The 11,662-nt window shown below is 35.3% G+C and overlaps 3 protein-coding genes across 5 annotated transcripts; all 3 read left to right on the top strand.

Moving 5' to 3' along the window:
* The first annotated feature begins 476 nt into the window (after window positions 1-476).
* Window positions 477-2,769, top strand: LOC146137117 (putative E3 ubiquitin-protein ligase UBR7). Its single transcript, XM_083395500.1, has 2 exons — window positions 477-914; window positions 1,763-2,769. Exons 1-2 carry the CDS (start codon window positions 525-527, stop codon window positions 2,495-2,497), a joined length of 1,125 nt encoding a protein of 374 aa, XP_083251626.1. The 5' UTR covers window positions 477-524; the 3' UTR covers window positions 2,498-2,769.
* Window positions 2,770-4,054: 1,285 nt separating this feature from the next.
* Window positions 4,055-5,906, top strand: LOC146137118 (glycosyltransferase 1 domain-containing protein 1-like). The gene has a single exon (XM_083395555.1). The coding sequence runs from the start codon at window positions 4,103-4,105 to the stop codon at window positions 5,300-5,302; it is 1,200 nt and encodes a 399-aa protein (XP_083251681.1). The 5' UTR covers window positions 4,055-4,102; the 3' UTR covers window positions 5,303-5,906.
* Window positions 5,830-11,106, top strand: LOC146137119 (uncharacterized). Of its 3 annotated transcripts, XM_083395558.1 has the most exons (10): window positions 5,830-5,906; window positions 5,969-6,034; window positions 6,245-6,399; window positions 7,065-7,213; window positions 7,586-7,687; window positions 7,869-8,038; window positions 9,295-9,425; window positions 9,816-9,922; window positions 10,333-10,539; window positions 10,864-11,106. In XM_083395558.1, exons 2-10 carry the CDS (start codon window positions 6,018-6,020, stop codon window positions 10,909-10,911), a joined length of 1,086 nt encoding a protein of 361 aa, XP_083251684.1. In that variant the 5' UTR covers window positions 5,830-5,906; window positions 5,969-6,017; the 3' UTR covers window positions 10,912-11,106. The 3 variants fall into 3 exon arrangements, with proteins under 3 accessions (XP_083251684.1, XP_083251682.1, XP_083251683.1); XM_083395556.1 differs by having other exon boundaries at window positions 5,900-6,034; XM_083395557.1 differs by lacking the exon at window positions 7,869-8,038 and adding an exon at window positions 8,777-8,946 and having other exon boundaries at window positions 5,900-6,034.
* Window positions 11,107-11,662: the final 556 nt, after the last annotated feature.

The raw sequence follows: 11,662 nt of genomic DNA on the forward strand, positions 1-11,662 counted from the left end.
CTAAATTATTTAGTGCGTTTACTGTGATAAAAACATTTGTACAACGTTTTGTAAATTTAAAGTGTATCGAGGCATACATAATCAATAACTTAAGTAAATAAATTAAAAATGATTTTCTTTTCAGCCTGCGTAAATATTTGGCGGTAAAACTTCTGCTTTGAGTCTTTAGAAAATGATTGTAACTTTGTTTTTTTTTTACATTTGACATAAATTTCAGTATTTTATAAATAATAGTAATTTGGTATATTTGTATAAACATATGCATTATTTTTATTTTTTTTCTTAACTAGGTTTAAACAAATCATGCTGTATTTGTTGCAAATACTTCAGCTTTTCCTTAATTACTTTACTAACTGATTACTTTATGTTAACTCCAGTAATCGTTTTGTAGAAATTTCATAGCTACTCAACCTCTCAATTAAAAAAAAATATGAACCAAACTAGTATCTTCTTGAACTGTTTTAGATTCTCCTGTTGTACATATTTTTCCAAATTATATTCTTGTTAATTCCAAACAACTCAAAATGTCCCAAAAGCGCAAACTTAGCGCAGAAGTTGACGAGGATGCTTCGATCTCGCTTCAAGAAGTTATTGAACAAGACGAGGAAATGCGGAAGACAGCCGATGCAGTTCTTGGGGGGAGCGATGACATTAATTGTACTTACCCCGGGGGGTACGTGGCCCGACAGGCCCTCTACGCTTGCAGCACTTGCCCGACGGTCGACGACGAACCCGCTGGTGTGTGCCTCGCTTGCTCCCTCGAGTGTCACAAAGACCATGATCTGTTTGAACTTTACACGAAGAGAAACTTTCGATGCGATTGCGGAAACTCAAAGTTTGCGAACAAAACTTGCAAACTCTTTCCAGAAAAGGAAAATGTCAACAAAGAAAATAAATACAATCAGAACTTCAAGGTTACCTTTTAAATTTTTTCCTGATATGTTATTTAGTATTATTGGCAATTAGAAACTTTTTTGGAATAATTTTTTCAATTTTAAAATATTTTTTTAAAGAAAAATTTTGGCACTGGTCTAGAATCCTACCACATTTTCGTCCAAGGATTTACATGGGTAATACTAATTTATGGAATGATGAATGGTCGGAATGGTCGGAACGCTCACTAATTTAAGTGTTACCCCGTTAAAACAATTATTAAACCAACGCACAATATTTGAGTTAGGGTGGGGGTTAGCGTTTGGGTGAAGGTGGGTCAAGTGTTATTATATTTAATAATAATACTGTGAGCGTTCCGACCATTCCGACCATTCATCATTCCGTAAATTAGTGTTACCCATTTACATTGCTAACATTGTTTGGGTTTGGGTGGGTCAAGTATTCTTAGTATATTTATTCTTACAAATTTATGTCTTCCTTGCAATTTCAACTTTGACAACTTGTTTTGTTATTGTTAATAAATGTGGTACGATTCTAGACCAGTGCTGAATTTTATTATTGAAATTGTTCAACTATCTCTGGCAACAATATTTCATGCTGGTTATACACAATAGGCTGTAAAGTCTTTTTGTTTGATAAATCTTAATAATGTAAACATCCTTTAGTTTTATAGTATGTTTTTTTATTTTTTTTTCAATATAGGTAACACACAAATAAAAATGTTTGGGGTTTAACAACTTAAACGATGTTTTGCGGGATACAGATATGTTTGGGCGGTCTTATTTCAAGAATCACATATTGTGACTTAGTTTTATCTGCATTTAAGGATAAAACTGTGTCAAACTAATGTTTCTCCACATTTTTCCAGGGTCTTTACTGTTCGTGCAATCGTCCTTATCCTGATGAAGAAGATGAAGTTGAAGATGAAATGATCCAGTGCGTGGTTTGCGAGGATTGGTTCCACGGCAGACATCTGGGCGAAACGACACTTCCAAGCGATGTCGAGTTTGCGGAGATGGTTTGCTTCAAATGCACAGAAAAGTGTGGATTTCTGCACAAATATCGAGCAATTCTTGTCGCTCCTACTGAGGTTGAAATCATCCCAGAACCAGAACCAAGCTTAGAAGAAGCTCTCGAAGAAAAAGAAGTTGATGTTTCTGGTTCGAACGGAGATGGGGAGCTGTCATCGAATGAGAAAGTCTGTCAAGTCAAGTACGGTCGGAGGTTTGTCGTAAAGGGGGCAACGTTTTGGCCGGACCGATGGCGGTTGGTTCTTTGTGATTGCAAAGATTGCAAGAAAGAACACAAAGAGCTCGGAGTTGAGTTTATCACTGAACTTTGCGATACGGTTAAGGAATATGAAGATAAGGGAAGGAAATCCGATCTGTCGCACCTCACAAGTGGCGACTTGCTTCAGGGGATGCCCCAAATACAGAAGATAGAAATGTTACACAGCTACAACGAGATGAAAGAAGAACTCGGGGATTATCTCAAGAAGTTTGCCGACGAGGGAAAAGTTGTCACTGCCGATGACATCACTGCCTTTTTTAGCGACCTTACTAAAAAGCGACAAAAGTTTGACATGCCCTTTTCATGCCGCTGAAAATTACAAAAAAAACTTTGTTCTGTTGTTATTTTTGTTTAAAAATGAATTTTTTGATCGGTATAAAATTGTTTTTTTGTTCACATTTGTTCCAAAAAATGAATTTGAAACCAGTTATCAAAAAAGTATTGTTGTTTACATTTTTCAAAGTTGTTTAATTTTTCCAGTTGAAAAAAACTTTTTGAGTTGTTTAAATTTGATCAAATCTGTTCTTTTGTTAAATAAGCTTTTTATATTGTTGTTTGCTGTTGAATTTGCTGGTTGATTTTGTAATAAAATATTTAAATCCAAGTTGTTAAAGTTTATTGTACTGTAGCTTATAGCTCTGTTGGGCAACAATATAAATAGATAATTATTTATACATAATTATAATAGGTTTGCAATTCTGTATACTAAAACTGTATTTAAAAACCACCTTGCTTAATAATTTTAGTCCCTCGGAAAATAATTTTCACGATTAGATACAGTTATCCAAATTAAGGAAAGTTCCATTTAGTTACGGACAACAGTTGTCCAAATTAAGGAAAGTTCCATTTAGTTACGGACAACAGTTGTCCAAATTAAGGAAAGTTCCATTTAGTTACGGACAACAGTTGTCCAAATTAAGGAAAGTTCCATTTAGTTACGGACAACAGTTGTCCAAATTAAGGAAAGTTCCATCTTTCATTTAGCGACGTGACTTCTGAAACGGGGAATTCCCCAATTTGTGTTTTGACGTCAGAAAAACTAAACAAAAAACAATTTCCAGGAAGTCTTGATTGAAAAACGGCCAAATTAAAAAGACAAGCCAGAATAACACCAACTGCAGTAAATTCAACGTTGCAACATAAATACATGCGATAAAACTAACTTTGCAATCGGCAGTGCTTCTCTTTTTTCTATATAAATAAGGATTATTTATTATTAACTTATGTTGTTGTTGTTGCCATATGTTTACGCCATATTCGGTTGTGATTATTTTAGAAAATTGGATTATTTTAGAAAAGTCTAAACATTTGCAGTTTGAAATTAATAAGGGCAAGTTGGAGTGCTGTAAAAGTCTGATTATATGAATGATGTCATGAACATGAATCCTCATCTCCCCACTTTGCAAGCATGAAGTATTATTGTTTTTATAAATATTGCAAACTTTGCATTAAGATAAAACTCAAGTTTAAATCTTTCCTCATAAAAATATCTGTGATAACGAATTTTAAAATATCCCACACAATTATGAATTCAAACTTTATTTTTTTGGTAAGCAATAAATATCAATTTAACGACCGAAGCAAACAACATGTCGGCTGATAATGTTTGAAAATCGTAAATTGCGTAAGGTGCAAAAACTCAAATCGCTTTCTTTGTGAAAAATACTGTTCTCATAAAATAATATACAGATTTAAAATTTGTTTTATATAATATTTACATTGTTTTAATATTGAAAGTAGCTAAATAAAATTTATTTGAAATTGACTCAGCTTGACTTTAATACATTAGATTGATAAATGTCATTTGCTCACACAAATACTGTAAAAAATAAACTGCAAATAATGACATGTTTTTACTGATTTCAGAGATTTAATTTTTTGCACTTATTTTTTTGTATGCAAATGTATAGCTTAGCCCATGTCATCGTTTCTTCTGTTGTCACCATTTATTCCTGCAACCGGGAACTCTTCGACTATCACAAGATTAAAAACTCACTTTGAAAAGAACAACTTTAAGGTTAATTTCTGCAGTGTTTCTAAACTAGAAGAATTAAACAATGTAACTTGCAAAGTTGAGAAGATTAACAAGCTTGTACAGAACACTAAAAGTTGCGGAGTCCTAATTTTACATGCAGTTAAGGTTGGGTGCTTTACTTTATGCTCATGTGGCAGAAATTGCAAGCTCGCTGTAAATTATGGGATTGTTTTTGGAGGAACTGATCTAAATGAAGATATAAAAGACCCAGAGAAATGCAAATTGGTTGAGAAATGTGTTCAAAGTTCTTCGTTTTTAATTGCATTTACTGATGATTTGCGACGAATTGCACTTAATTTATGTCCAGCTGCTTCATTGAGTGTTCAACCGCAAGCTTTAGATTATGATTTGTTTTCCTACTTTCCTCGTTCCAGACCTCCTACTGTAGATTTCAATGACAATTGTTCATTTGCTCAACAGCCGTTTATTTTTGTTCTGCCGTGCCAAGTTCGTCCAGTAAAGGATCCTTTGTTTGTGATTGACAAGTTTTTGGAATGGTCCTGCTCTGACGATTGTAAATATGACGTGAGAATCCTAATTTTGGGAAGCATTTTCGATAAAAGTTATGGCGAAAAAGTAGTCCAAAAAATTGACAAATTAATTCAAAAACATACATCTTCTGTTTCAATTGAATCTAATTTAAAACAGGAAAATGGTGAGTGTTCAATTCGTTCTTGGATGTACAACAAAGCTGGAGCCAAAGTCCTTCTTCATTCTTCTTTATCGAGAGAAAAGTTTCACGATTTTATGAAGCAGGGATTATTTAGTGGTTTACTCAACACTTCACAGTCTGAGGGGATGGCTTCATCAATCCTGGAAGCAATGGCGCTAGAAGTTCCGGTGATAGTTCGAAGTATTCCCAGCAATTTATCACTTGTTGAAGATGGAGTTAACGGTTTGATTTTTAGGAATCCAGAAGAATTTGTTTCCAAAGTTAAGAGATTAATTTCTGACCCTGAAGTTCAGCTGTCCATTGCACTTAATGCCAAGCAGTATGTCACACAAAATCACGACCCTCATAAAGAAGCTGATTTTTATGTTTCGCTTGCTAAAAAGCATTTTGTTGCAGATTTTAAGAATTAAAATTTATTTTTATGTCTGTAATGAATATGCAAGCAATTTTTTTTGTTGTTCTTTTTTCCCACTCAATGTATTTGTGAGATCAAGTAATTTTACTGTATGTTATGTTTCTTTGGTTTTTTGTGCTTTGTTGTTTATTTAATTTTAAGAAGCGGAATAATTTGTGAGAGCAGCCAGAGTATATGTCAAACTTTTGTGAGAAGCCTGTTTTGTTTTTGCACGTTGTAATGTTTAGTGTTTTAGTTGCACATCGTGGCTAGAATGCAGTTTTACCTTTTCTTGTCACGTCTGATGTGCTTAAGATTAAGTTCCAAATTGTTTTTCATATTTTGTTTTGTGCTCATGAAAAAGTTCCAGTTTCAGTATTTACAAGTTTATATATATTTATATGCATAATTATTTATTATAGCAGTTCTTACTGATCCCCTAATAATATTACAAAATTACTACCTAAATCATGCTTTTTGCGCAATTTTTGCTGTATAATAATGCAATTTGTGTAAAACATCACCTTTTTTCGCTGTTTTGTTAAGAAACATAGTAGTTTGTGCTTTGTATGAAGTTCTTTTGCATGCTGTGGGTTACATGTGTTTATTTGGTGGTTTAGGTGAGTGAAGTAAATGTAGAAATGAAACTTTTGCATTTATTTTCATGCCCATGTATTTGTAGAGCTCTGCAGCGCGATTGTTCTCAACTAGTGAAGGTTAATGTAAGGACAATGACTTCAGAAAAAAGGTAAGTAACAAACTTAACATGTCTGTATAAAGATAGCGAAAAAATGTTATTAAATTAAATTCATAGTTATAATTTGTCTTACTGATAACATTGTGTAAACATTTTAAATACTTTATATATTTTGTTTAAGGATTTATGCAATGTTGTGTACTTGAATCAATATATTAAATTTTACCAGGTATATATATTTACGTAATTCTCTTGTTTTAGTCAGACGACATGCGTACCAATCGCTTCAGCCAAGCGTTTTGTGAAGAGCTGTATAACTTCTGCCGGTGCTTCCGAATCACATGCAGACGATATGGCCGAACTTTTGGTGACAGCCGATTACCGAGGCCACTTCAGTCATGGGATGAACAGACTTGGTGCTTACATCAATATATAGGCTTCATTATAAATGTATCTTTCAACATTTGAACTTGTAAAAATATTAAAGCACATACAGAAGTAGGCTGTATTTTATTTGAAACTTTCAAAATGCCATTTACTTCGGTATGGGCTTTGAAATTCTTACTCTGTCTAACTACAACCTCCAACAATGGTGTTAGTTTTTAATATAATATTGTTTTATTTAAATAAAAACCCATGTATTACAAAATTTATTAATGTGTGAAAAATGGCAATATAGACTTTTCTTGGAGAGGGACACAGCAAACAGACTCATAGAAAATATAAAAAATTCTACAAATATTAAAGAAGCTATAAAATAATTATAATTGTTTTTTGTCTGTACACTATAAAAATAGTAAACGCCCTTAAATTTAGTGACCTAGCATGCATATAGTAGAAAGTTGCTTGAATCTATTGCATCCAGAACTTTATTTTAACTATAAATTAATCTGGTAATTATAGCATACAACTACAAACCACATCTGTCATAAAAATGTTACTGTTGTGTGACTGTCGCAAACAAAAAGGTAAGATATATTTGGTAAAGGGAAAGAATTCCAATAATATGTTGAAATAAACTGACAGTTTAGTGATGATTTAACACTTCAGTAACAAACTCTGTGGTTATTATGTTTGCCAGAAATGTACGTGAAAGATCTTCAAGCGAAGATCACAAACACAGAAGGTGAACCGGAAATATTGAAGCAAACTGCAGCAACTGCGATGGTTGACGGGAAAAACCTGCTCGGACCTGCTGTCGGAAAATTTTGCATGAAACTTGCAATCCAGGTCGCAAAATATTCTACCGTTCTCTTCAGTTTGCAAAACACAGACTTTTGTTTTTATGTGGACTTTTTCGTACTTAGCATTTCACAATTACAATATTATTCTGTTTCTCTGGGAATAATTCTGTGATAATTTATCTTGGAAAGAAAAATAATAGATTTTATTTTAAAATGTTGTCTTGTAAACATGCATAGATCTTAAACACTTTTGTTTGTGAGGAATCTGCTGAATGTAATGAAAGATTTTTTTTTCAAATTCAATTAAATATTAGAACCTTATACTTAAAAAACTGACAAAACAAAAATGATTTATGCTTTGCAGTGTATTGCGCCAAATATTAAATATTTAGGGGTGCTTTAATGAGTTTTGTTACAGAAAGCGAAGGAGAGTGGTGTTGGTTGGGTCGTTGCTCGACAATCGAACCATTACAGCATCGCCGGGTATTACGGCCTTATGGCAGCTGATGAAGGCTTAATAGTGAGTGCTTAGCATTACTTGCATTAAAATTAATCTTTTGGTGTGAAAATTTACAAGTTTTTTAAGTTAAGTTATTACAAATGGTAAGATTTTTATTTTAAGTTTGCTGTGTTTAGGCAAAACAATTTTATTTTCTTGCTGTACAAATTTTCTCTTGCTGTGTAAGTGCGCGTGATTGCAGGGAATGTCGATGACCAACACGTCACCTTTGGTGGTCGGGTCGAGAGCTAAGGATTGTACGCTTGGCACAAACCCACTCGCTTTTGTGGCACCCGCCAATGGCACTGACAACTTTGCACTTGACATGGCAACATCAACTGTGGCAGTCGGCAAAATTGAGTTGCAACAGAGGTTTGTGAAACTGATAAGTTTGTTTTAAGCTTTTTGCGCTGGCTTGTATAGCAGGGCTGCGGAGTCGGACTTGACACAGGACTCATGAAGTCGGTTTGTTTTGCTGGAGTTTTTACCTAAAATTACCCGAGTCCGACTTGTGCATGCACAGTACCAAATTTTGAAAATGATATTGCCAAAAAGTTGAATGGTAAAGCCATAATAGTGTGTGATGAAATATTTTTCATGATTCTGGTTGGATTGTTGAATATCCACCTTTTTTTAGTTATAATGTAAATGGGTGAAATACAGGCTGTAGTAGAGTCTAAGCCGGGCACGGGGCTCAACAAAACCAAACATTTAGCCGGAGTCGGACTCAGGTATATTTGTTTGGCTGGACTCTGTTTTTTTTAACCGACTCCGCAGCTCTGTTGTATAACAGGGCAAACTTGCTTTGAATGAAGTAACACAAGCATGATATTGCCATGTCTTGTACAAAGGTAGTCGATAGAAGCATTGTCTCATATTTACCAAGCATCTTTTAACTCAATGATGATTTTACAGACTTCGATAAAATCATAGCGGTTTCTTAAAACTTCTTAACAATTACCAAAGCAGCCGGTTGAATGCACACTAAATCTTGTCTTATTAAAATGAAATGCACATTTTTTGAACTAACACAGCATGCTTTTTAATTGGCTTTGATCACAATTGCTGCTTTAATCACTTTAACATTGCGAAGTTGCAGCGTACTTTAAGGGCTTTTCGTTTACAAACACGACCCCGTGCCTTTTCACCACTCGATGTCAGCAAATGTCCCTCGGTTCGAACCCGATAAGCTGCGCTGCTCCCTCTAGTGACGGAAAACCCTTTGTACTTGACATGGCGACATCTACCGTTGCGTACGGAAAGATTGAGATGTGTGAAAGGTGAAACTTATTTTATTTCATTTACTTTTTATTTTAATATATGTTCCATTGACATCCTCAAACACTGTGTGATTGTTCGAAGGCACTATATATATAAAAGTAATATTTATTCGACAAGTTTTCTGTAAAAAGTGTAAAAATTGCTTCCAGGCCTGTTTGTATTTGTTCATTTTCTAAAATACATGCATGTCGTTTTCAAAAAATATACCAGCTCATATTTTAATCTTTACACAAATACTGTTTTATCAAATAAAAACCAGGCTGTGCCATTTACATAATAACTTTATTCAACTAATTACTATAATGACTTATTGTACCAGGAAACCTTAGTTGTTTATGTAATGCCAGAAAACAGGAGCCGATCCCAAATGGTTGGGGGGCCGACCCGAACGGGGTTGAGACAAACGACCCCACCAAAGTCCTCAACGGAGGTGGTTTGCTGCCACTAGGGGGGGCGGAGCAGAGTGGAGGATACAAAGGTGAGTTTATTTTGTGAGTTGGTAAAAAACAGGGATACAAGGTTTAATAAATAAATCACACTTTTATTAAGTATTTGTTTATTTCAGTAACTGCAATCCTTCAGTATGTTTTCCATATTGCTACCTATCATGTAAATACTACAACTTAATATTCTAATTTGTCGTCAAATTCAATGAACTTAAGAAAAAAAAATTTAACGTTTTTTAAGTCACTTTAAGTTCTGACGAGGGCTGACTATTGAAGTCCTTTTGCTTTCTAACAATTTTTAGCGAAAATTACAGCCCCCAGTATTTATTTTATTTATTTAACCTTCTGTATGTTACAAACTTTAATTGAAGTATAAGCCTACATGAATTACACAACCTAATTAATTATCATTTGTTCCACAGGTTACGGTTTGGCGATGATGGTTGAAGTGATGTGCGGGATTATGGCAGGAGCACATTACGGACCTAACGTTAGAAAGTGGGGAACCACCGACAGGATTGCTGACCTGGTAACTTCTAACCTATTTGTTGTTTAGCTATGTAAACCAGGAGTTGGCAAGATCCGGTCCGCCAACGCGAATCACACCTATTTTACAAACTGGGGGCGAGGCCATTCCTCTTATACATTTCAACTACGTAAAAGCATTTTTTTCAGTGTTTTCAACTTTTTTTACAAATCCAAAGCGTATAAGAGCGAAAGTGTAACTAAATGAACTCGGCCCGCTACGGTCGGCGAACCAACCAAATAAGCAGACACAATTTTGGACAGTGCGTAGATTGAGAAACACTGGCTTATTTCATTGTTATTTATAAGTGTGACTCAGTTTCTACTACTCTTTGTGGAATCCTGTCATTAAATATTACAAGGTTTGACAACTTGACAGCTTTGTAAAGTGTTTACAAATATATAGTTTTTTAGGGTCAGTGTTTCATTGCGGTCGACCCTGGTGCTTTTTGCCCCGGATTTGAGGGTCGCATGCAGGACCTGATGGACACCCAGCGGAACCTGGCGCCGTCTGACCCCGATAAACCAGTCCTGGTGGCCGGGGACCCCGAGCGGAACCACATGAACCGGTGTGACCAGCTGGGGGGAATCCCCTACCCGTCCAATGTGGTTAATCATATGGTGAGAACTTAACAAGCTTGTACCACTGATTTGTTTGCATAGTCCGGAGAAGTTCTCAACATCTTACAGACCAATTAAAAGGTTTGTGAGCGTGATTGTTCGAGGTCGCAGTTGTGCCAATACAGAAGTAGGTGGCATTTTGAACGTTTTTTTGGCCGTTCAAGACGTTACCTACTTCTATTTGGCCTAAATATTCAAAATATGTTTGTGGAAAGATGAGCGAGCACCTACGATGACGCCGAGAATTAACTTGTCTCTACTGAGCCTTATTCTGATGAATATACTAATACTTTCAGATGCTTTCTGACATGTTTTTTTTAACAGAATGCCGTCGGTGAACGACTTGATGTTAAGAACATGGAAAAGCTTTAAAGAACAAAATATGACGGATGTTGCACCATATTGACTTTCGTAATTTCACCTGATCCACGAGCCGCTCATCATAGAACTTCAGCTCGTTTTGTATGTTTTCTGTAATTTCTATCACCAGTATTGCCTTCCTTGTTGTGGCTATGCATGCAATTCGTTCAAATGCAATTCGTTGCCTCGAGAATAAATTCTATAGCATTAAAAGTCGGCCGATCTTACAAAGTACAAGCAAAGTTATTTCCTTGGTCTTCCTCGCTCATACAGGACTCGCTAGTCGAATAAGGTTACCGGAGCTCGAAATGCGGAAGTTCGAAACTGATATGACCGCAAACTGTAAGCTCTATAAGCGAAATAGCAAATGACTGAATCATTTCCAAACATGTATTGTTGGTAATGATCGATAAGTTGTAAGACACCCAGGCTAGGAGTGGATTGCTGCATGTAAACCCTAGTCTAGTTACTTAAATATGTGAATTACAGGCTGTAGTGTACAGTGTACTACAGTCAGAGCCGGAAGATTTGTTTACCTCGACCAATTTAAAAACATGTTTAAGAACAAACTGGCAATGTGATAGTGGTAGTGTATTAATCTGTTTGATTCAAATCTCCTATACAAAGACAGTTAAATGGAACACGGTCCAATAACTAAATAAGATCGGGGGTGCATACATTGGTTGCTGGTGAATGAAAGTAGTAGTTAGGAGCAGGGACCGGTAACTTTTTAGTGGCGGGCCGCAGGCCTTGATCAATTTTA

The sequence above is a fragment of the Ascidiella aspersa genome, chromosome 8 (genome assembly GCF_963924565.1).
Source record: "Ascidiella aspersa chromosome 8, kaAscAspe10.2, whole genome shotgun sequence".
NCBI lineage: Eukaryota > Metazoa > Chordata > Ascidiacea > Phlebobranchia > Ascidiidae > Ascidiella > Ascidiella aspersa.

Coding starts and splice junctions, on each gene's coding strand:
- LOC146137117 (XM_083395500.1), top strand. CDS start 525: ATGTCCCAAAAGCGCAAACTTAGCGCAGAAGTTGACGAGGATGCTTCG. Junction 915..1,762: donor AATACAATCAGAACTTCAAG/GTTACCTTTTAA, acceptor ACATTTTTCCAG/GGTCTTTACTGTTCGTGCAA.
- LOC146137118 (XM_083395555.1), top strand. CDS start 4,103: ATGTCATCGTTTCTTCTGTTGTCACCATTTATTCCTGCAACCGGGAAC.
- LOC146137119 (XM_083395556.1), top strand. CDS start 5,928: ATGAAACTTTTGCATTTATTTTCATGCCCATGTATTTGTAGAGCTCTG. Junction 6,400..7,064: donor TCATGGGATGAACAGACTTG/GTGCTTACATCA, acceptor TATGTTTGCCAG/AAATGTACGTGAAAGATCTT. Junction 9,426..9,815: donor GCAGAGTGGAGGATACAAAG/GTGAGTTTATTT, acceptor TTTGTTCCACAG/GTTACGGTTTGGCGATGATG.